This window comes from Somniosus microcephalus, chromosome 12 (genome assembly GCF_052327205.1).
Source record: "Somniosus microcephalus isolate GS21.2 chromosome 12, FLI_Smic_1.0, whole genome shotgun sequence".
Taxonomy (NCBI): domain Eukaryota; kingdom Metazoa; phylum Chordata; class Chondrichthyes; order Squaliformes; family Somniosidae; genus Somniosus; species Somniosus microcephalus.
The window spans coordinates 31407561-31433434 of NC_140998.1; the positions used below are offsets into that span (position 1 = coordinate 31407561).

General features: G+C 43.4%; 1 protein-coding gene across 1 annotated transcript in view; it reads left to right on the forward strand.

Moving 5' to 3' along the window:
• The window catches only part of dlst (dihydrolipoamide S-succinyltransferase), a 54841-nt gene that overhangs the window by 22331 nt on the left and 6636 nt on the right, over positions 1-25874 (forward strand). The window contains exons 7-12 of the mRNA XM_086002718.1: positions 2795-2906; positions 3002-3151; positions 3778-3866; positions 5281-5378; positions 20136-20266; positions 25573-25646. Coding sequence (XP_085858844.1) covers positions 2795-2906; positions 3002-3151; positions 3778-3866; positions 5281-5378; positions 20136-20266; positions 25573-25646 — 654 coding nt within the window. The remainder of the gene's footprint in view (positions 1-2794; positions 2907-3001; positions 3152-3777; positions 3867-5280; positions 5379-20135; positions 20267-25572; positions 25647-25874) is intronic.

Here is a 25874-nt window from a genome sequence, read left to right on the forward strand (position 1 = left end):
AGGCTGGACAGGGAGACCGGAAGCCCAAGACTGGTGGGAGGGGAGGGCGGCGGCGGCGGAGGGAAAGAAGAGACTCTGGGAGAGGCAATTAGAGAGCAAATTTTAAAAAAACAAAGTGGTGCAGTAAGCAGGAGAGTAGGAAAAAATAATATACAAAAGGAAAAAAGCTGGCAGGAAGGGAAAAGAATATTAAGGATTGGTTGGGGGGGAAAAAAAAGCAAAAATTACTTGTATTTAAAAAATAGGAACTATGGGAAGGATCTTGTAAATAGAATGTGAATGAGTTCCAGCACTGGACACACTTGAGAGACCCGGTTGAAAAGCAGTATGACTGGTTGCTGCAGTGGGTCAGGCCTGTAGGTGTGCCATAGTGACTGCAGTAGTCCAGCTATCTGCTAGTAGTTGAATGGAGGCATGAGGCCACAACTCAGCCTGGAGTGCTTGGTACATACTAGCGGGGGCCTGTCACTCTTTATTAGTGGCAGGCCCAGGAGTGTGGTGATGTAGAATGTGTTCATTTCCCCAAAACAGCAGCAATATCTGTATGCGGTGCGACACAGAGGGTCGTTCACAAGAGAAAAGTGCGAGGCCTGAGCAACAAACTCTAAATTCTGTGTACAAGAATGCTGTGAGATGCCTCTAATGTAAAAATAAAGAACCTGGCATGGTTGGCCTTCTGGTGAAATACTCTGAGTGGTGTTAGGTTTGGGTGATGCAAGTAAACAGTAAATCCATTTGACTTCTTCCCACAAATAATAGAGAAATAAACATACAATTTGTTTGGGCAGGGAAAAAGATTCTAAATCTTTCTCTCCTCATTCTGAACATGCTGACCAATGCTGCAGTATGGTTCCACTACTCTGGACAGTGAATGCCATTTGATCATTGGAACGAGCGCAGCCAGACCACATTCTGTCCTTGCCCACTTCCTCATTCACTTATAAGCAGGGTCACTGAATAGCAATGAGGTGTAGGAAACCTAGCTGATTTCCTTGGAACCTTTTTTCTAATTGCAGCACTGGAAAGCTGAGCCCAATTATAGCACTTCCACCACCAACATGGTGGTGATCAGCTAACTCCTGGCAACTAATCAGCTACGCAGGGATCAACCGTACTGGTCTGTGTGAAGCAATGGTAATTTTTTTTTTTTTTTTTTAAAGAAAAACTGTAAAACACAAGTTCAGTCTATGTAGCAGGCTTTACAGAAAGTGCTTAAAAAAAAAAAAGTCCTCACTTTCTGAAATTTCAGAAAGTGGGATTCCAGGACTAGATTTTCTCTATGTAATAAAATGCACCTTTTTAAAGGGGAATAATTCCATCGTCACCGGCTCCCACCTTTTTGTTATCAAATTGTTCCTAAGCTCTCCTGTCTGCCACAGGGAATCCCACTTCCAGCATTATTGTTACAGCCCTGTAGAGAACCAACATTTTAGAAGCTGAAAATAAGCCGAGCAGATCATCTGATTAAGCCGAGCAGCTCTGTGGAGGTGGCTGACGTGACATCTGTACCAGTCCTTTGCATTAATCACTGATTTTTAAAAGAGATGCTGACGGGTTGTTGTTAAGAAGTGGCCAGAATAGACTGCCCTAGTTGCCAAACTCCAGAGTGGAAAAACATAAAAGGGCAAATTCGGCGACGATGCCCTCTCATCGCAGAGGCTTGCCAGATGAAAGCAGGGATCCGAGTATTGGCCATCTAATCTTGTCGCCTTATCTTTGACTCATTCTCCTGTCGAGCGATGCTCTTGGCACGCAGCCTCGCCGAATTTGCATTTGATTGCTTTGTCTTCCCTGGTTGTTAGCAACCAGAGTATTGTATTCTTTCTGGTCTCTACAGCACTCTGAGCTTTCTGATGGTATCAGCCCCTCTTGCTACATCTGTCTGTTCTTTCACATCACCTAGCCACTTTTCTTTGTGTCTCCTGAAACTATTACCAGCAATTCTTTCAGACAGTAACAACCTCACAACAACTTCCCTTGAGACCCCCCCCACCAATCAAAATTAAATGTTCACTATCGGGTAAATTTACAAAATTATGCTCCCAGCAGAGGCTCTCCCTTGTAGGGAGCAAGTACTAGGATTTCAGATGCACGGTCACCAGGCTCCCACTGGGTGAGAGATTTTGTAAAATTACCTTGAATATATAATTTCTTTAATCGGCCTCACCAGTTTTCCCTTTTCTTGCACTAATTTGAGAACTCTCCAGCTAATTTTCAGCATACATCCGTAGTGCGATAATTCAGTTGCCCCAGTCGCCGCATTACTTTTGCATTCAAGGTTCAATTTTCATATCTTTACAATGCTGTGATCCGAACAGAACGTTTAACCATTCCACTTCCTATCACAAGATTCATGTTGTTAAATGCCTCTTGCAATTGCTATCTTCAACTTCTTTATCACTTTGGACATGATTATTATTGGAGTGTGCAAGAAAGCACGTTGCCCTATTTCCGTATTTACACCAAAGTCAATTTTTGGGTGGACTTCTTTGTGATTGGCATTTACTTGTGGATTGTAATGCAATGTTAAGACACATGAAAAACTTATTTGGTCCATTTTCTGCATCTGCTCACAGTACTGTATCATCATAGTCCCATGGGTTGTTAATTTTCCATTGACCTCTAATCCAATTTCTGAGCCACCCAGATTCTCACATTGAGTACTGAACATTAAAATTGCTGCTACCTCCCAATTGGCAACCAGTATTGAAAAGGAAGCGGATGAGTTCCTTGCCAACTGTGAAATGCATGTTGCGAGGTCATAGTTTCTGAAATTAGTTCTTCTTTCTTTCAGACATCAGTGCAGGTTCCTGCTCCACATGCTGGTGTCATCGAGGAGCTCCTGGTCCCTGATGGGGGTAAAGTGGAAGGAGGAACCCCTCTCTTCAAACTCCGGAAGACAGAAGGTAGGTTCTCCTGTATATTGTGTAATGTTTTGGAGAAATCGCAGCTTAAGCCTGGTTAACAATGTGTGCTTTTTTCTTATTTTTTGCTTTTCTAGCTGGTGCTGCAAAGCCCGAGCCAGCAGCCCCTTCTGCCCCCAAACCAGAAGCACCACCACCACCACCACCTGCAGCCACAGCAGGGGCAATTCCTACTACAATGCCACCCGTGCCACCGGTAAATATGCAGGCCATGGATAGTAAACCTGGTGAGTAAATTCATAATATTTGCATTTAAAAAGGCAAGATCCCACAAGCAACAATAAATGCGTGTTTTTGGTGGTGTTGATCGAGGGAGGAATATTAGACAGGGCACAAGGCGATCTCCTGCTCTTCAAATAGTGACATCTTTAACATCCAGCAGGCAGATGGGGCCTTGCCATATCTGAAGGACAGCACCTCCAACAATACTGCACCGGACTGGCAGCCTAGATTATGCATTCAAGCCCCAGTGTGAGGCTTGAACCCACAACTTTCTGACTCTGAGGCAAGAGTGCTATCGAGTAAGCCAAGCTGACACAAAGAAAACAGTGGAAACAATAGATTGTCATTAATCTTGGATGGTTCAGCAATCCTTTTGCTGTACTTGATATTGTTTCTAACATATTCTTTACAGTCATGGATCAGTGACTTCTAACTAGTGCACTTGTACTCTTCCTCTATTGTGTGTGCATAATGGCTGCGACGGTTACATTGTTGACAGGTAATCCTCTTATCTTGTTTAAATAGGGTTTTGCCAGAGGCATCTACAGAATAGGTGATATGAATAGGATATAAATGTGGGTTTTTACACGTTAAGTTCCTAACATCGCCTCGTGTTCTGTTTTTGTTCCAGTGTCAGCAGTGAAACCTACTGCCGCCCCTATTGGACACTTGGCCGCAGCTTCAGATGTGGGACTGAAAGGTGTCAGATCGGAGCATAGGGTAGGCATGAAACAGTAAATCAAACTCTATAATGTTGGTTACAACCTGCTATATATTTGAATTAACTAGTAATGACTAGTAGACCATGTTTTATATTTACCAAAACTTTATATGTGGACTGATATGTAACTGCCATAGATCAGATTTAATGTATCTTTCATTAAAAAAATGTGATAAGTTCTGTTCTTCGCCCTGGGCTGAGAGGGCAGGTGGGTAAGCTGCTCTTGAATTCGCTGCTACGTGGCACAAGAATAGCGCAGGGTTGGCTCTTCTGAGTCTCAGTGTAGTAGTGTGCCACAGATTTGATTCCACGTTGCTGTGCTTCTGGTCTCGTGTGTTGCTGTGGAGTGGTGTCAAAAGGAGGCAAAGCATCTCCAGACAGAAGAAGAGACAAGGTCAGGTATGCCATCCGAGGTTGACTCGCCTCATGCCTTCAGGTGTAGAGGCCTGATCTCATCACTCTCTGGGCTGTTAGTGGTGCAGGGACAAGGGAATTTATGGGGGAAAATATAAAAAGATCTGGGTAGTGATGCACCAGTTTTGCTGTGGGAATTTCTAGCTTTCTAGGGAAGGGGTAGGAGATTTAAAATCTGGAAAGTTGAAAATGGCCATTATAGTTTACCACTATGCAGAATCTTGTAATTATTGACTAATTTGTTATCTTTACCCAGTTGTACAAAAATATTTGCACTTTGGATATGGGGAATTATGGTTGATATTCACCATCATTTAACCCCAGTTATAGTGCATCCTGCTCGGTGTTTGCTGTAAGCTGCACGGCCGCATGGCGCCAAACAGAATTAGAGGGAACATTGATCCTGTTACACTCAGAAATCTATTATTCTACACACACATTTTAATATTCCAATAGGACACAGCGATGCAAGATATTTGAGGGTTGGCACGTTCCTTTCTATGCTTGCTCTGACCAAACAGTTAATAATGATGCAACACTGGAATAATCGAGTATTGACTCTTTAGCACTATCACCAGAAACACAAGCGTGACATTGTATGTGAACATTCAGATAGCTTGGTTCTTCATTTGTAATGTTGCGAGGATATCATACTTTGTATATTAGGAATAAGGAATAATAACACGATGTGTCAAAGCATTGATTGTAATCACGTCCAGGTATCAGCTATTCTGTATGTAATCTCAAATCAAATCAACTTTTATTGTCATTGTTAGTGCACAAGTGCAGTACAACGAAATGTAGGCTTGCGGCTCCCGAGAGTGTACATTTGGATTAAGACATTTAAACATTCAACATACATTTGGCTTGTAGTATATTAACATAACATAACCATAATAAAGTGCATTGGCAGATGTGCAGGCTTTGATTAGACAACAGCCTTGAAGATTAAGTTTGTGTAAAATAGAATAATTTTGTAATTGACTTCCAAATGTTTAGGTTAAAATTAACAGAATGCGACTGCGAATTGCACAGCGGCTAAAGGAGGCTCAGAATACTTGTGCCATGCTGACAACCTTCAATGAAATTGACATGAGGTAAGATGGATTCGACAGCTTCAGTCAGCATAACGAGAGCCATGCACAGAGCTGTCGCTATTACTGTCATATTGTTTCGTGTGCCTCAGTTTGGTTATCGGGAAAGACGGAATATAAAACTATTCTTTTAAACGTGTTGTAGCTTGAGTTTAGGAGCTGAAATCTGTAACTGGCTTAGAAAGTCTTCTGCTGCAAGAGCAGTGATGTAATGCGATGTCCCCACCCTGTTCACATTGATGCAGTGGGAGCCAGTACATCATGATTCACCTTCAGGCATGAGTCAGAACTGCCTAAATTTGTTCATTATTTGCCTTGGATGGAGATGTAGAAAACTTGTTGCATTGTGTTGGAGAGTGGGAGGGACAGTGAGTGACATAATTATGGTACTTTTTCCTCCTTAACCCTTTCCTGGGTTAGACTCCCCATGTCACAACTATTCATAGCCAAAATTCATTTAGCCTCTGCCAGTGCATGTCTGGAACTGGCCAGCTGCGGGAAGGCCCACCTTCCAGTTATTCCTCCCCTATGGTGGTACAACTGAGATTGACAACTCAGTTTATGGTTAATCACTGCCACAAACCCATGGTCACCACTCATGGCACAATCATGGTTCACCATCATGGCCCTTCCCCACGTTCTATTCTAGTCCTCAATCTTACTGCTTTTTCCTCCTCTTTCCCCCTCCCCCTAAACCTTTTCTCTATATTGAATTAATTGCAGCGCTCTTGTGAAAACCTTCGAAGCTAAACAAAGGGAAGGTTTACAGGGCAGAGTGTTTGCTTTTAAACCCCTTGGCAAACTGAAACATCATCTCCACTTAAAGATAACCTCGTGTAAATATTTGTTCCTAATGTGCTTTTGTTGTAAGATGGACAGACTGCGCAATATTAATTTAAGGGAAAATATTTGTCTCTTGTGCTGGAAATGATGCTTTTAACATTTCTTTTAAGGGGCTAATATGCCAGTTTTGGTTTACAGCTCTTCAGGATAGTGTTGTGTGCTGTAATAATACCTATTTAAACAGATTAGCGAAGAATGCACTTTACAAGACTAACATCTGCCTGGAGACTGAAGAGAAGGAGGGAAGAGATGGGGGAGAGAGATAAACCCCCGAGGGAGAGACCAGGGCTTCAAATGAAAGCAGTTTAATGATGAGGCAATGACATTTTGATACAGTTAGACTAGAAGATTTTATCATTCCTGGCTCCTTTTCTTGTGTTCTTGCATCTTGGGGACACATAATGGTGTTAGGGAAGTAATCCTAGAGTTAATGAGCTTAAGTGCAGGAAAACAAACAGGGTTAAGGGGAAAACACAGACATAGACACCTTTTATCGGGTCAGTGAACACACTATCCACTTTCACTGGCCTTTAACTGTTTCATTGCTGGTTTCATTTGAAATACAGATTCTCACTCTTTTAACACTCTCTATCAGTGTCTCCAGGGAATTATGTCTTCACTGGACAGTTTAAGATTTAGGGATAGCATAAGATCCAAGGAGAGGACATATAAATTGACCAGAAAAAGCAGTAAACCTGAGGATTGGGAGCAGTTTAGGATTCAACAAAGGAGGACAAAGGGATTAATTAAGAAGGGGAAAATCGAGTATGAGAGTAAGCTTGCAGGGAACATAAAAACTGACTGTAAAAGCTTTTATAGGTATGTGAAGAGAAAAAGATTGGTGAAGTCAAGCATAGGTCCCTTGCAGTCAGAAACAGGGGAATTTATAATGGGGAACAAAGAAATGGCAGACCAATTAAATACATATTTTGGTTCTGTCTTCACAAAGGAGGACACAAATAACCTCCCAGAGATGCCAGGGAACATAGGGTCTGATGAAAGGGAGGAACTGAAAGAAATCAGTATTTGTAAGGAAATGGTGTTAGGGAAATTGACGGGATTGAAGGCCGATAAATCCCCAGGGCCTGATAATCTACATCCTAGGGTACTTAAGGAAGTGGCCCTAGAAATAGTAGATGCATTGCTGATCATCTTCCAACATTCGATAGAATCTGGAACAGTACCCATGGATTGGAGGGTAGCTAATGTTACCCCACTATTCAAAAAAGGTTGTAGAGAGAAAACGGGGAATTACATCGGTAGTGGGGAAAAAGCTAGAGTCCATTATAAAAGATGTAATAGCAGAGCACTTGGAAAACAGTGACAGGATCGGACAAAGTCAACATAGATTTACAAAAGGTAAATCGTGCTTGACTAATCTACTGGAATTTTTTGAGGATGTAACTGGTAAAATAGATAAGGGAGAACCAGTGGATGTGGTGTATTTGGACTTTCAAAAGGCTTTCGATAAGGTCCCGCATAAGAGATTAGCGTGTAAAGTTAAGGCACATGGGATTGTGGGCAAGGTATTGACTTGGATAGAGAACTGGTTGGCAGACAGAAAGCAAAGAGTTGGAATAAACGGGTCTTTTTCCGAGTGGCAGGCAGTGACTAGTGGGGTACCGCAGGGATCGGTTCTTGGACCCCAGCTATTCACAATATATATTAATGATCTAGACGAGGGAACTAGATGCAATATCTCCAAGTTTGCAGACGACACAAAGCTGGATGGGCGTGTGTGCTGAGAGGAGGATGCCGAGAAACTCCAGTATGATTTGGACAGGTTGGGTGATTGGGCAGAAGCATGGCAGATGCAGTATAATATGGATAAATGCGAGGTTATCCACTTTGGTGTCAAAAACAAGAAGGCAGTTTATTATCTGAATGGCAATAGATTGGGAGAAGGGGAAGTGCAACGAGACCTTGTGCACCAGTTGCTGAAGGTAAGTGTAGTGGCGCTTCTTAATTTCCAAACAGGCAGCCACTGAGCTTTGGGGCTTTTAACAACGAGTAGACGCGTGTCGAAATAAAACGTTCCCAAACGTAGCTTTGTCTTTTAAACTGTTTACTATAACACCTTACAAACAGAATTACAAAGCAAACACGTATAAACGAACACGGTCAAAAACTGTATTGCTCCAGCCCTCACAAGCTTCTGCCTCCTCCAGCCACGTGGAGTTTAAACTGTAAAATGGCTGCATACCATGTGACGATCTTAAGGACTGTACCATTGTGGCAAGAATGAAGGGGGTATCTCGGACTATACTACTGGAGCAAGAAAATAGGGGGTTTCTCAATACAATAAGTCAGTCAGGTAAATTAACTATTATACTATTTAACCAATATTTTTAAGTATTTTCTTAAACTTTCATGGCTCTTACAGTAAGCATGCAGGTGCAGCAGGCGGTTAAGAAGGCAAATGGTATGTTGGCCTTCGTAGCGAGAGGGTTTGAGTATAGGAACAAGGATGTCTTGCTGCAGTTGTACAGGGCCTTGGTGAGACCACACCTTGAGTATTGTGTGCAGTTTTGGTCACCTTATCTGAGGAGGGATGTTCTTGCCATGGAAGGAGTTCAGCGGAAATTCACCAGGCTGATACCTGGGATGGCAGGAATGACGAATGAGGAGAGATTGGGTCAATTGGGCTTATACTCGTTGGAGTTTAGAAGAATGAGAGGGGAGCTCATTGAAACTTATAAAATTCTGACAGGACTGGACAGACTAGATGCAGGAAGGATGTTCCCGATGGTCGGGGAGTCCAGAACCAGGGGTCACAGTCTAAGGATAAGGGGTAAGCCATTTAGGACAGAGATGAGGAGGAATTTCTTCACCCAGAGAGTGGTGAACCTGTGGAATTCTCTACCACAGAAGGCAGTAGAGGCCAATTCATTAAATATATTCAAGAAGGAGTTGGCTATATTTCTTAAGGCTAAAGGGATCAAGGGATATGGGGAGAAAGCAGGGACAGGGTACTGAATTTGGATGGTGGAGCAGGCTCGAGGGGCCGAATGGCCTACTCCTGCTCCTATCTTTTATGTTTCAGTTCAGTGCTGGGGATTGGAGCACTCTTCAACTTTTGACGCCAAATATCAGCATCAGGTGCTCCAAGGCCAGTTACGCTATGGGCTAGGTGCAGCGTGAAGCTGCTGTGCTCAACATTGTGCATTAAATAGGATCATATCTTTCTATACTTGTAACACGTCTATTCCCTTTAGTGAATCTTCAGTAAAGGAAGGCTGACAACAAATCTTTCTGGTTCCTAGCAAGAGATCCTCAGCAACTTTGCATCAGAGCTAGTTGTTAAACTCTTCTGCCAATTCAGTGCTTTTCCCCATAAAGTAGCTATCTCCATGTTTTCTAGTTACCCTACAATGAGTACTATAACTCAGTTGAAATGCTCCTCTCCCCTTTACCAATGCTCTTCTGCTGTTGGTATTAGAAGTTATGTATGGGGTGGTGGTGAAGATAGTGAAGAGGACATGTTTTGTTCTCCCACCAGTTTATTTTTGACATGCTTATCTCTCTCTCTTCCTTGCCCCACTCTGAAGGCTGGATTTTCCTCTTTGTAACGCCCAATTTTCAGGCAGTACTGGGGTGAATGATATGCCAGAGCTTCATGCATTCTTGTGCCCGCCTGATTTTCCAATGTCATTTCTGCCGCACACCCAGAAACGGACTGGTGTATGTAAATGAGGCTGTAATAACGTGGTGGCTTTCATGATCTAGTTTGCTGACGGGTTGTGGGTGGTACAATACAACAACAACTTGCATTTATATCGCGCCTTTAACGTAGTAAAACATCCCAAGGCGCTTCACAGGAGTGATTATTAAACAAAATTTGACACTGAACCACATAGGACAGGTGAGGTAGGTTTTAAGGAGCATCTTGATGGAGGAGAGCGAGGAGAGGTTGAGGAAGGAAATTCCAGAGCTTGGAGCCAAGGCAGCTGAAGGCACGGCGCCAATGTTGGAGCCAAGAAAATTGGGGATGTGCAAGAGGCCAGAATTCGAGGAGAGCAGAGATCTCGGAGGGTTGTAGGACTGGAGGAGGTTACAGAAATAGGAGGAGGTTACGAGGCCATGGAGGGATTTGAAAATCAGGATGAAACTTTAAAAATCGAGGGTGTTGCAGGACCGGAAGCCAGTGTAAGTCAGCGAGCACAGGGGTGATGGGAGAACAGGACTTGGTGCGAGTTAGGATACGGGCAGCAGAGTTTTCGATGCAGGAAGAGATTCAGATTAACATAACGAACTTGCAGCTCTCGCCTGCCCTCCCTACTCCCTGTCTCAACTCCTTCCAATGTCTGCTTCTCTGGAGCTCCTCGTAGGGGGTGAGATGGTTGTTGCGGGGTGGCAGGAGTGTCCATCACCCGTGGTCAGTCACTCCCTTTTGTGCTATCTTTTTTATTCGTTTATGGGATCTGGACGTCGCTGGCAAGGCCAGCATTTATTGCCCATCCCTAGTTACCCTTGAGAAGGTGGTGGTGAGCCGCCTTCTTGAACTGCTGCAGTCTGTGCGGTGAAGGTACTCCCACAGTGCTGTTAGGTAGGGAGTGCCAGGATTTTGACCCAGCGGCGGTGAAGGATCGGCGATATATTTCTAAGTCAGAATGGTGTGTGACTTGGAGGTGCTGGTGTTCCCATGTGTCTGCTGCCCTTGTCCTTCTAGGTGGAAGAGGTTGTGGGTTTGGGAGGTGCTGCTGAAGAAGCCTTGGTGAGTTGCTGCAGTGCATCTTGTAGATGGTACACACTGCAGCCACGGTGTGCCAGTGGTGGATGGTGTGAATGTGTAAGGTCGTGGATGGGGTGCCAATCAAACGGGCTGCTTTGTCCTGGATGGTGTCGAGCTTCTTGAGTGTTGTTGGAGCTGCACTCATCCAAATTTACTAATACACTTCACTGACATCCAGCCTAGCCACAAGATCAATTCATCAAAAGGCTCTTAAAATCACCAGCTGGTAGAGCCATTCGGTTAGTGTGGTAACTTCCAAAGAAGCATTTTGTGTGTGTCATGGTGTGGATTTTCCAGTTTGCCACTTGTTTGCAGGCTATAAAATGTCTAATTCTGTGTGAAGGTGTGACAAGTGCAATTGGCTTTACCATATGTAACGCTGTGCTCAGTGTGATCACCTTGCCATGTGAATTTGGTTAGTGATCAGCTCTCCGCCCTTTTAAACCAAACCCATGCATATTTCATGCATGAAAATTTAAACTATGTCCTTTGTCCCCTCAGTGTGTGCACTAAATTCTGCCTCTGTGTATGTGATCGCTCTACTGGGATTTATAAATACTGATTCATTTAAAATACAAGACTCAGTATGGAGCAAGAAACCACCTGTTCACTTCCCTCAAGAAATTAAATAGGTTGTGGAAAATCCTTGATCGAATCAGCTGTTTTCAACCGATTGTGTACAGATTAAACTATTGTGGATTTTCTGCAACCTATTTAATTTCCTGAGGGAGGTGAAGAGTTAAAACTATCAAGAAGACAAACATCTGCGAAATCTCTCTCCATCTACCACATAATAGACTTGTTCACAAAATCGAAGCCCGTGGGATTAAAGGGGCAGTGGCAGCCTGGGCAAGAAATTAGTTAAGAAGCAGAATGCAGAGAGTAGTGATAAACGGTAGTTTTTCAGACGGGATGAAAGGTATTGGGACCACTGCTCTTTTTGATGTATATTAATCACCTGGATTTGGGGGTATAGGGGGCATAATTGCAAAGTTTGCAGATGGCACAAAATTTGGAAATGTAAACAGTAAGGAGGATAGTAACAGACGTCAGAGGGACATAGACAGACTGGTGAAATGGGCAGACACATGACAGATTAAATTTAATGCAGAGAAGTGTGAAGTGATGCAGTTTGGAAAGAAAAATGAGGAGAGGCAATATAAACTAAATGGTACAATTTTAAGGGAATTGAGAGATCTGGGGGTTCATGTATACAAATCTTTAAAGGTGGCAGGACAAGTTGATGAGGTGTTCTCGTACAGGAAACACAAAGCTAGCATGCAGGTACAGCAAGCAATTAGAAAGGCAAATGGCATGTTGGCCTTTATTGCAAGGGAGTTGGAGTACAAAAGTAAGGAAGTCATACTACAATTGTACAGGGCTTTGGTGAGACCATACCTGGAGTACTGTGCACAGTTTTGGTCTCCTTATCTGAGAAAGGACATACATGCCTTGGAGGCGGTGCATTGAAGGTTCAGAAGATTGATGCCTGGGATGAGGGTTGGCCTATGAGGAGAGATTGAGTAGATTGGGCCTTTACACTCGAGTTTAGAAGAATGAGAGGTAATCTCATTGAAACACACAAGATTCTGAGGGGGATTGACAGGGCAGATGCTGAGATTTTGTTTCCCCTGGCTGGAGAGTCTAGAACTAGGGGGCATAGTCTCAGGATAAGGGGTTGGCCATTTAAGACGGAGATGAGAAGGAATTTCTTCACCGAGGGTTGTGAATCTTTGGAATTCTCTACCCCAAAGGGCTGTGAATGCTGAGTCATTGAGTCTATTCAAGGCTGAGAGAGATAGATTTTTGGACTCCAGGGGAATCAAAGGGATATGGGGATCGGGCAGGAAAATAGAGTTGCGGTCGAAGATCAGCCATGATCTTACTAAATGGCGGAGCAGGCTTGAAGGGCCGTATGGCCTCCTCCTCCTAATTCTTATGTTCTTAAGTCTGTTAAAAAAGCATATGGGATCCTTAGCTTTATAAATAGAGCCATAGAGTACAAAAGCAAGGAAGTTATGTTAAACCTTCATAAATTACTGGTTAGATCTCAACTGGAGAATTGTATCCAATTCTGGGCACCACACTTTAGGAAGGATGTCAAGGCCTTGGAGGGGGTGCAGAGGTGATTTACTCAAATGGTACCATGAATGAGGGACTTCAGTTATATGGAGAGAATAGTGAAGCTGGGATTGTTTTGCATTATTTCCTTGAATGGCTAACATTCAAGGAAATAATGCGTAATTTACAGCAATCATATATTCCTCTAGGGCATAAAATCCTGAAAGGAAAAGTGATCCAAAAGAAATTAAAGCTAGTATTAAGTCAAAGGAGGAAGCTTATAAAGTTGCCAGAAAAAGCGGTCAGCTTGGGGATTGGGATCTTTTTAGAAATCAGCAAAGGGGGACCAAGAAATTGATAAAGGGAAAATGGAATATGAGCACAAACTAGCGAAAAATATAAAAACGGATTGTAAAAGCTTCTATCGGTATGTGGAAAGGAAAAGACTGGCGAAGTTAAATGTCGGTCCCTTACAGTCAGAGATGGGAGAATTTATAATGGGGAATGAGGAAATGGCAGAGAAATTAAATAAATACTGTACTTTGTTTCTGTCTTCACGGAAGAAGACACAAAAAGACTCCCAGAAATAGGAGAAAACCAAGGGTGTGGCGAGAATGAGGAACTTAAACAAATTATTAGTCAAAAAACAGTACTAGCAAAATTAATGGGACTAAAAGTTGATAAATCCCACGGACTGGATGACCTACATCCTAAGGTTTTGAAAGAGGTGGCCATTGGGATAGTGGACGCATTGTTTGTCATCTTCCAAAATTCTATAGATTCTGGAACGGTTCCTGCAGATTGGAGGATAGCAAATGTAACCCCGCTATTTAAGAAAGGAGGGAGAGAAAAAACGGGGAACTACAGACCTGTTGGCCTCACATCAGTAGTTGGGAAAATGCTGGAATCTATTATAAAGGATGCAATAACTGGGCACTTAGAAACTAATAGTAAGATTGGGCAGAGTCAACATGGTTTTATGAAAGGGAAATCCTGTTTGACAAACCTATTGGAGTTCTTTGAGGATGTAACTAGTGGAGTAGACAAAGGGGAACCGGTAGATGTGTATCTAGATTTTCAGAAGGCCTTCGATAAGTCCCACACAAGAGGTTGGTGAACAAAACTAGGGCACATGGAATTGGGGGTAATATACTAGCATGGATTGAGAATTGGTTAACAGACAGAAAACAGAGTAGGGATAAAAGGGTCTTTTTCAGGATGGCAGGCTGTGACTAGTGGAGTACTGCAAGGAATTGATGCTTGGGCCCCAGCTATTCACAATCTATATCAATGATTTGGATGAGGGGACTAAATGTAACATTTTCAAATTTGCTGATAATACAAAGCTAGGTGGCAGTGTCCGTTGTGAAGAGGTGTCAAGGGAATCTCGACAGGCTCAGTGAGTGGGCGAGAACATGGCAGATGGAATATAATGTGGATAAATGTGAAGTTATCCACTTTGGTAGAAAAAACAGAACGGCACTATTTCCTAAATGGTGAAAGATTGGGGAATGCAGATGCTCAAAGGGACCTGGGTGTCCTTGTACATGAGTCACTGAAAGTGAATGTGCAGGTGCAGCAAACCATTAGGAAGGCAAATGGTATGCTGGCCTTCATTACAAGAGGATTTGAGTACAGGAGTAAAGAAGTCTTACTTCAATTATATAAGGCCTTGGTGAGACCACACCTGGAGTACTGTGTACAATTTTGGTCTACCTAAGGAAGGATATACTTGCCATAGAGGGAGTGCAACGAAGGTTCACGAGATTGATTCCTGGGATGGCGGGACTGTCGTATGAGAAGAGATTGAGTAAACTTAGGCCTGTATTCACAGAATCACAGAAACCCCACAGTGCAGATAGAGGCCATTTCGGCCCATCGAGCCTGCACCGACACATATCCCACCCGATCCCCGTAACCTCTACACCAACACATATCCCACCCTATTCCTGTAACCCCACGTATGTAATCCCCCTAACACTAAGGGTCAATTTATCATAGCCAATCAACCTAACCCGCACATCTTTGGACTCGAGTTCAGAAGAGTGAGAGGGGATCTCATTGAAGCATACAAAATTATTACAGAGCTTGATAGGGTGGATGCTGGGAGAATGTTTCCCTTGGCTGGGGAGTCTAGAACCAGGGGCCACAGCCTCAGGATAAAGGGTAGGCCATTCAGGACTGAGATGAGAAGAAATTTCTTCACACAGAGGGTGGTGAATCTTTGGAATTCTCTACCCCAGAGGGCTGTGGAGGCTCAGTCGTTGGGTATATTCAAAACAGAAGTTAATAGATTTCTGACTAGTAAGGGCATCAAGGGATATGGCAATAGGGCCGGTGAATGGAGTTGAGGCAGAAGATCAGCCATGATCTCATTGAATGGCGGAGCAGGCTCGAAGGGCCGAATGGCCTACTCCTCCTATTTCTTATGTTCTTATGTTTTCCTTAGAGCAGAGAAGGTTAAGGGGAGATTTAATAGAGGTGTTCAAAATTATGAAGGGTTTTGATAGAGTAACGAAGGAGGAACTGTTTCCACTGGCGGGGGTTGGTAATCTGTGGACACAGATTTAAGATAATTGACAACAGAACCAGAGGGGAGATGAGAATTCTTTTTACGCAGTGTTGTAATCTGGAATGCACTGCCTGAAAGGGTGGTGGAAGCAGATTCAATAGTAACTGTCAAAAAGGAATTGGATATAGGAAAAAATTGCAGGTCCATGGGGAAAGAGCAGTGGAGTGGGACTAATTGGATGGCTCTTTCAAAGAGCCGACACAAGCACAATGGGCCGAATGGCAGCCTCCTGCGCTGTATGATTCTATGATAATCTCGGAAATAATTGAGTAAACTGCAGTCATTGCAGAACTCGGAAGCCCGGCGGGATTGGTTCTCCACTTAACAATCTGTCTGATTTAAAGGGGCCACAACATGTACCAGCTCTGATTAGTTGCAGGTGCTGTAACTGGTCATTTTGGACTGTGTGCTTGTTGTGTATTTAGTTGTATTTCTGCACTTTTTTTCTGCATCCCTACCCAACTGCAGCCAGAAGAACTAAGCATGGGTGCTGCTTTAATTGCACTGTTCAGGCAGAGCAGCAGCAACAGCTGAGGACGTGAGAAAATGCAGGAGCTACAGGCAGGCCTCAAGTATGCAGGTGAGGGGGGTCTGCTCGCAAAAGGCCTTGTCCACCTCACGGTATACAGGTCAAGGGTCACCTTCCTGGACCTGTCCGAGGAGTGGTACCTCAGGAGGCTGAGATTGTCCATACAGGTAGTTCCTGACACCTACAGTCTCCTGGAAGCCTGCTGGACTGGGCGACCATGCCAGTGGCAGTACAATTAACCACCACCCGCAACTTTTATGCCTCTGGATTTTTCCAGGCTGCCACGGGAGACATCCCGAAGGTATCTCAGTCACCCACAAGTGCATCATGCAGGTCACAGATGCACTATTTGTCAGGGCCAGCCCATACATCTCTTGGGATAGATGAAAACAGTAAGAATGAGAGAGCCTTGGGCTTCGCTGCTTTCCCTGAGCGCAGGAGGTGCTTGACTGTACACGTGTAGCCATCAGGGCACCTCATGACCAGCCAGGAGTGTTTATTAACCGGCAAGGATTTTGTTAAATAAATGTGCAGCTTGTACGTGATCACGAGGTTCATGCAAGTCTGTGCCTGCTACGTAGTAAGTTGCCTTGATTTTTTTTCATTTTAAGGCGTTCCAATATCCCAGTTTCTTCCAGGTGGGACGGATACTGGAGTCCAGAGTATGCATGCCAGCTGTCTGAGCTTGCATGAAAGCTGCAAAAGCTGGTGACATAAACTCTTACTATGAGGGCCTGGCGATGCTGTCCCTGTCCCATGGTCCAGGGTAGATTGAAGAGTGAAAATGCCCTGTGACAGCAGCCCACACATGCTGGAAGTGGACTCCTCCATCCTTCCCCACCAGTATAGTCAAAAGTGTTTGGCACATCTGCCAAAACGTCTGCCTCAAGCATTTTCTTTTTCATAGCTGGGCGCCGGAGTTCCACATCTCTGCCCTGCTGAGCTAGGAGAGGCCGAAGCTCTCCAGCGTGTCGGCACCTGGGCTGTCCCTGCCGCCACTCCTGCTCACTTGTGCTGTGTGACTTGCCAGGTGCGAGCCGGGACTCCCACTGGATATTGTGTCGTGTGTGAGGGTGGCCTGCAGAGCCCACACAACGGGCTGGCCAGCCTGCCAATCTTCTCGAAATGAGGCCCGCCAGTTAAAATCGACCAAGCCTCAACATCACTCCAGGTGTGTCATACGCCTCGGGGTTCGCTCGCACTGTTCCCGCCCTCCCGTTTAAATGTGGGCCTGAGTGTCTACTTTCCATAAACAACCGTAACACTGTTTCCTTCAGCTAGTACAGTTATAAAGGAAAGTCTAGATGGTAATTATGACTTTTACAGTTGATGTACCTGTATCCACTGATCTGAAATCCAATGATTTCATAACTTTTACATACAGGATTAATTTTCCTGTAGCACAATGAAATATAATGTGTGTGACAGGTCAAACTGTAGTACAGCTGTACTTTAGTTCAGATCATATTGCATATTATTCCTATATACAAAGTTCTGTCACCAGCTCAAACATTTTGGTTAGCTATCTGAGAAGAATTTTTGTGGAGACACCCCCCTTTTCCTCCTGCTTTGCACTTGTGCCTGTAGCACTAATAAGAGCACTGGATGATTTGGTGATACAGGAATCTTTGGTTTATCCGGAGGTTATATGTCCGGAATACTCGATCTAACGGCAAAAATCAGGAGCCGTTTTCTATAAGTTTTTTTTTTAGTTCTCGTTGCTTTTTTTTCCCCCCAGTCAGGCACTGCATGGTCTGTAGCTATAGCAACAGCTTCAGCTAGAGACGCTTGCAGCTGCAGCTGACTGTTTTGAAGCTGTTGCTAAGCAACAGGGTTTGTTGATTCACACGGAGCTTCTCAGTTCCGTATGTTTCAACATTAACGCTGGTATGTCCGGCACTTTTGATGGTACGGCACCAGCTCGGTCCCGTCAGTGCCGGATATCAAAGTTTCCTGTAGAATCTATCCCAGTGGCACACGGAAGGAAAAGCTTTGGTGAGAGATGAGAAACAAAGCAAATCATAAGTGGAACTGTAAAGACGTATCCTTCGTGGTTAGCGGCTGTCACTAGAGTAATGCACGTGGGTGACAAGGTCACGGAAATTTGTGTCTCGAAGCCGGAAAAGCCGAAGTACAGCGCAATTCATTATGTGGCAGAAAACAGCTGTGCAGTAAGAGGCAACAATTCTGCTCGGGTCAAACGGATGGAAATGATGGTGCTGGAGTGACTGTGTATGAATTGAAAGCCTTAAGATGATTTCAGTACTGTGACATTAAAAAGTAAAATAGTTCAAACAATTATAGAAGCCATTCAGATGATAATCAACACTGCACAATGCTATCAAACGCACAGCTTTGTACTGGGCAATAAGTATTTTGCATAGAAAATGTTATTCAACTTCCTCTTCACAAAAGCTTAACATGATATTTAGTGATGGGAGATATGAGGCAAGTAGTCTTGTTAATGTAAGGGTTGAGTTGGCTCTGAGTAACTGTTGGTTGAGTGAAATTGAAAGTCATTAATGAAAAATAAGAGCTAATAATAACTGTTAACATAAGTGAAGTAGAGAATGAAGGCAGATGCTGTTGTGCTTCGTATTGAGCAGCCCACCGTAACTTGAAAGCAGATGAATGCTTGCGTTCCATTGATCATTGTCTACTTCAGATTAATATTATAACAAAGGGCACGAACAAAAGTAACAAAATAATTGTGCAGTACTTAAACCAGGAGAAAAACATTGGCACCATTGAAAGAACTGGAGAGGTTCAGGTAGGAAGCAGAACTTGAAAAAGAAAAGACTTCCTTTTACGTGATACTTTTCAACAGCTTCAGGGCAAGGCCCCGTCTACTCATTTGGTCATCTCTATATGTACATATCCATGTAACCCTCAATCCTGTTCCTAACCAGCCATTTGTTTGGCTCTTTAATGCTGTTAATCACTATGGAACTTCAGTTGGGAGCCAGTTCTGTGTATGTGCAATTCCCATGGGGATTGGGGAAAGAGAGGAAATTCCTTCTAATCTCAAATCTTACTAATTCTGTACTTGTGCACATAGGCTAAGCTAAATAAGCTGTTTGCAATATTACCCATTCCCTATTAAATATACAATAATTTTCCGCCATTATCTTTTGTTTAATGAAAACAAGTACAATTCTGAGAAAAACAGTAAATGCTAGAAATACTCAGCAGGCAGTATAAGCATCTATAGAGGGAACGGATAAGTAAATGTTTCAGGTCCCAAATTATTTAGGTCTGAATATTTATTACTCAATAAGAAGCAAGGGTAATCACACAAGGCTAGCCACTGTACTGGGATATATCTCGAGGACATTTGATTGAAATGTCAAAAACAAGTTATTCTAACTTTGTGCAATCATTAGCGAGGCTACATTTGGAATACGCAGCAATGGACACACTCCCTTCAAAAGGCCACTGATGATTTAGAGTGGGTTCAGACCGTGTCTACACCTGAAACATTGATGTACCTGCTCTCTCCACAGATGCTGACTGCCTGTTTTCTACAGTAAAGGTGCAATGTAAATGCAAGTTGTTTGCAACCTGATTGTTTCCATCAACGGCAACCTTTTGCTTTTTGTTCAATTCTGAGGGTCTGTTCTCATGACTGCTTAAATCAACCTGGTCACTCTTCTGTTATCAGTCTCATTTATCACTTGGTTTCATAACTTTCAAATTTTTAGACGTACTTGCCTCCACTTCTAATTAAACCCGCTATCATATTTGTGTGGACTATTTAGGAGCACTCAGTACTTGGGTTTTCATTTAAGGAAAAACAGAAGTAAAGAAAGTTAAGTTTGAACTTGTGATTGACCATTGAATCTTGTATACCTTGTGGCGATACAAATCTGCCTTCTGCCATTTTGGAGCACAGCCCATTGAGGCGCTGGCATCCTATGACACTGTGCAACCTTCCTTGGGAAATCCCTTTTAACAGTTGTGCTCTGTGGGGCTGTTTAGTTTCAAAGACTGTTGATGGCAAATTGCTTTTTCCTTTCCCTACAGCAACATCCAGGAAATGAGAACTCTACATAAAGAAACCTTCCTCAAGAAGCACAACATGAAGCTAGGTTTCATGTCTGCGTTTGTCAAAGCAACCAGTTTTGCACTGCAGAATCAACCGGTGGTAAACGCTGGTGAGTAAAGACCAAGTCCTGCAGATAGCTACTGGAGTAGAAAACAGTATTTCAAGTCCATTTCGGATTTTAAGAGAACACTATGCTAAAACCAAGGGTCTACTTACAAACATCTGAATTATGGCCCAGAAATTCGGGTCGGGGGCTTCCCGCGGGTGCAAGCCCCCGACCTGCACTTACCTTGCGCGCTGGCAGTTGAGCTGTAGGGCCCCGTGGAATTCCGTTCTGGGGCCTGGCCCAGCTGCCGGCGCGCTGTGCTTGCGTTTCCCAGGGGCGTAGTTAGTGCGATGCGTCCCCTGGGATCACGTGAGCCATGGGCAGCCAATCGGAGGAGGGAAAAGCCCATTCATAAGATTGACAGGTAGACCTGTCAAAACTTATAAATACTACGGGCCCAAAATAGCAGTAAACCTTCAAATAATTTTTTTTTTAAATCACACTTTTTAAATAAACTATAAATTACATTAAATAACTATTTTAAACAATTTAAATTTTTGAATTTTTTAAAAATATTCTAACAGGGCTAAAAATAAACTTACCTTGCTTTAAAGTATTTAAAAATAATAAACCTGTGGGGAAAAAAGTTTTAATTTTAATTAATTGACCACTTACCTTGCAAAAAGCAGGCCTTCCGCCTGCTTTTTAAATGTGTAAATCCTGCAGGCTTAACCTCTCGTGAAAACCTGTAAATAAATAAATAAATTAAAAAAAAAATTTAAACGTAAGTTCGATGCGCATGCGCAGCCTCCCCTGCGCGCGTGTTCGACCTCTGAACCCCTTCGTTCAGAGGATCGGAACTGCCGGTTTCCCGTGCATGCGCAGTGCATGCAGGAAACCGACACTTCCATTTGGCCTACGGGTGAGTACCCCGTGCGTACTCCCCCGGGGAGAGCCGAATTTCTGGGCCATTGACTGACCAGTAAAAACCATCGGGTCTGTCCCAACCAATCGTGAAACCTTGTGTATCTCAATATATCCACTCCACCCCACCCAAAACCGTGTGATTTCCTGGGAGAAGCGAAAAAACCCCAGATTTAAAAACAACCCAGGCCAAATTCGGGGGTGAAAATCTGGAAAATTTCTCTCCGACCCATTTAGGTGATCGAAACTAGTCCAGGAGATCACACTGACCCCGAATTCCCTGCAGTTATCTACCTTCTGCAAGAGGTGATCTCCGCCCCAGCCAGAAACTGGTCCAGCTCTCGCTTGAAGGAATTCAACAAATCAGCATCCACCGCACGAGACGGCAGCCTGTTCCCGAGGTCCACTATTCTCTGGGAAAAGAACCACCTCCTGATATCTAACCTTATACAACTTGATCCCTGGTCCTCCCTAACCTTGGAACAAACTGTCACTCAAAGGGTTGACGATGGATAGGCAATGGCAAACATTCAAAGACCGAATGGATGAACTACAGAATTTGTTCATCCCAGTTTGGCATAAAAATAAAACAGAAAAGGTGACTCAACCGTGGCTAACAAGGGAAATTAGGGATAGCATAAGATCCAAGGAGAGGATATATAAATTGGCCAGAAAAAGCAATAATCCTGAGGATTGGGAGCAGTTTAAGATTCAACAAAGGAGGACAAAGGGATTAATTAAGAAGGGGAAAATAGAACATGAGAGTAAGCTTGCAGGGAACATAAAAACTGACTCTAAAAGCTTTTATAGATATGTGAAGAGAAAAAGATTGGTGAAGTCAAGCGTAGGTCCCTTGCAGTCAGAATCAGGGGAATTTATAATGGGGAACAAAGAAATGGCAGACCAACTAAACACATATTTTGGTTCTGTCTTCACAAAGGAGGACACAAATAACCTCCCAGAGATGCCAGGGAACATAGGGTCTGATGAAAGGGTGGAACTGAAAGAAATCAGTATTTGTAGGGAAATGGTGTTTGGAAAATTGATGGGACTGAAGGCCGATAAATCCCCAGGGCCTGATAATCTACATCCCAGGGTACTTAAGGAAGTGGCCCTAGAAATAGTAGATGCATTGCTGGTCATCTTCCAGACTCTGGAACAGTACTCTTCCAGACTCTGGAACAGTACCCATGGATTGGAGGGTAGCTAATGTTACCCCACTATTCAAAAAAGGCGGTAGAGAAAAAGCGGGGAATTATAGACCGGTAAGCCTGACATCAGTAGTGGGGGAAAAAGCTAGAGTTCATTATAAAAGATGTAATAGCAGAGCACTTGGAAAGCAGCGACAGGATCGGACAAAGTCAACATGGATTTACAAAAGGTAAATCGTGCTTGACTACTGGAATTTTTTGAGGATGTAACTGGTAAAATAGATAAGGGAGAACCAGTGGATGTGGTGTGTTTGGACTTTCAGAAGGCTTTCGATAAGGTCCCGCATAAGAGATTAGTGTGCAAAATTAAGGCACATGGGATTGGGGGCAAGGTATTGACTTGGATAGAGAACTGGTTGGCGGATAGAAAGCAGAGAGTTGGATTAAACGGGTCGTTTTCCGAGTGGCAGGCAGTGACTAGTGGGGTACCGCAAGGATCGGTGCTAGGACCCCAGCTGTTCACCATATACATTAATGATCTGGACAACAGAATTGGATGTAATATCTCCAAATTTGTAGACGACACAAAGCTGGGTGGGAGGGTATGCTATGAGGAGGATGTCGTGAAACTCCAGTACGATTTGGACAGGTTGGGTGATTGGGCAGAAACATGGCAAATGCACTATAATGTAGATAAATGAGAGGTTATCCACTTTGGTGGCAAAAACAGGAAGGCAGATTATTATTTGAATGGCAATAGATTGGGAGAAGGGGAAGTGCAAAGATACTTGGGTGTTCTTGTGCACCAGTCGCTGAAGGTAAGCATGCAGGTGCAGCAGGCGGTTAAGAAGGCAAATGGTATGTTGGCCTTTGTAGCAAGAGGGTTCGAGTACAGGAACAAGGATGTCTTGCTGCAGTTGTACAGGGCCTTGGTGAGACCGCACCTTGAGTATTATGTGCAGTTTTGGTCGCTTTATCTGAAGAAGGATGTTCTTGCCATGGAAGGAGTGCAGCGAAGATTCACCAGGCTGATACCTGGGATGGCAGGAATGACTTATGAGGAGAGATTGTGTCGATTGGGCTTATACTCACTGGAGTTTAGAAGATTGAGAGGGGATCTCATCTAAACCTATAAAATTCTGTCAGGCCTGGACAAACTAGATGCAGGAAGGATGTTTCCGATGGCCGGGGAGTCCAGAACCGGGGGTCATAGTCTAAGGATAAGGGGTAAGCCATTTTGGACTTAAATGAGGAGGAATTTCTTCACCCAGAGAGTGGTGAACCTGTGGAATTCTCTGCCACAGAGGGCGGTGGAGGCCAGTTCATTAAATATTTTCAAGAAGGAGTTGGACATATTTCTTAAGGCTAAAGGGATCAAGGGATATGGGGAGAAGGTAGGGACAGGGTAATGAATGTGGATGATCAGCCATGATCTCATTGAATGGCGGAGCAGGCTCGAGGGGCCGAATGGCCTACTCCTATCTTCTATGTTTCTTTGTCAACTGGAACACAATTTATTCCATACTTGGCAGGTGGGGTTGTGGTTTCAAGAATAAATTGAAGGACGCGAGTGCTGCCAACAAACCAGAAGCTGTGTAGAAGCATTGCGCGCTTCCGACTCATTACGGGAGCGGGCGTGTTAATAAAATGTTTTAAAATGCCGGGGAGGGAGTGGCCCCTGGGGAAAAGTGCTGGGGAGGAAGCAGGCTCTGAGGAAAAAGTGCTGGGGAGTGGGCTCCTGTAAAAATTGCCAGGGAGGGAGCAGGCTCCTTGAAAAAATGCCGGGGAGGGAGTGGGCTCCTTGGAAAAAGTGCCGGGGAGGAGATAAAGAACAGAACCATCATGCTTCTGTTCCAGATTAATGCGCAGTATGCTTCTGCGCAGCTTCCGGCCGTTGGCAGCAGTCACTCCGTAAATTAAGTGAGGGGCAGTTCATTGACCCTCGGTGAGTAGAATTTTTTTTTTAATTGGTCGATAATCCACTTTTGTTTTTATATTTACCCAGTTGATAGCAGTTATTTACTTGGATTTGATTTTTTCCAAATGTGTTTTTTTTGCATTTTATCAGTTGTGTTTCAAGCTAAAATGTTGCAATTTGTCTGAGAAATTTCACATTCTTGTAAATATGAAAAAAATTTGCTCTTCCTGTTTGAATAAATAAAAAAGCTGACTGTTTCACAATGAGAAACCTTTAATGAATGTGAACAGTGGCAATTTATTCTCATTTCTGATTGATTGACCCTTGGAGAGACAGCCATAAATATGTTCAGTTTATTGGAGAAAATGTAAATATAACCTGATTCAACCGGTATGTTGTAGCAGAGCATTTTTGTAATTTCCTTCATATTTATTAATATAAAGTAAAATACAAACTCTCTCTTAAAAAATAAATAAATAAACTTGAGGGTGACGTTGCTTCTTTTCATATAAAAAATATTCTCTCCCCTTCTTGCTTGAACCTCTCCATGCCTAATACTGTTCATGGGTGAGAGGGAAGACAACATGTCCCAGGCCTTGGCTTAACCTAGAAATCAGAGGGTGAGAAACGTGCTGGGTTGCTGCAGAGTGGTGTTGGTTTGAGGCTTAAAAGCACTTTGTGCTTCCCTCAGCTGGGAAGTTGCACAGGGAAACTTAATTTTTTTTTGAAGGCTAGGAAAGAGGAGAAACTTTTTTTTAATTGCAAAAGAAAATACATTTGGGAAAGGAAGTTGGTAGTCACTGCAACTTGGAGTTTAAATATTTAGGTTGTACTGCGCAGTAGGCAGTCATAGAAACATAGAAGATAGGAGCAGGAGTAGGCCATTCGGCCCCTCGAGCCTGCTCCGCCATTCAATGAGATCATGGCTGATCATCCAAATTCAGTACCCTGTCCCTGCTTTCTCCCCATATCCCTTGATCCCTTTAGCCTTAAGAAATATATCCACCTCCTTCTTGAATATATGTAATGAATTGGCCTCTACTAGTCACTCCATCAGTGTGGTTAAACCATGTCCCCGGCACTTAGAATCGTAGATAGAATCTTACGGCACAGAAGGAGGCCATTCGGCCTATCGTGTCTGTACCGGCTTTTTGAAAGAGCTGCCCAATTTCGTTTGTGAACAGTTATGTCCTGTGGCCTCCGTGTGAATTTATGCAATTCAGTTACGAGTTGCAAGATTCTTCTGTTTCTTAAATTGGTGATAAGATAGCATGAGCACAGTTTTCAAAACTTGATTTCACTGCAATATCATGACTATCTCTCAATTCAGTCACTCCTCCAGTTTATGACTGGTTTGATTTGTGTTTTTCTTCTAGTTATCGATGATACAACTAAAGAAATAGTCTACAGAGATTATGTTGACATCAGCGTAGCTGTAGCAACACCAAAGGTGAGCATTGTACAATATTCATTGGTGGTCACTGCAGAATAATCCCAGCGCATTTTCTGGATGCAGTGAGCAAGATTCTTCTGGGAGGGAAGGGAAGAGTTAGTTGCTTCTGTTAGTCTACAAGTTCTGTTTGCTGAAGTGGTTCAGGGAGCACACTTTATTTTTCCATGCAAAATAAGCATCACAAGGAGCTTTTAGATACGTCCATATATTATATTCAGTTTACAT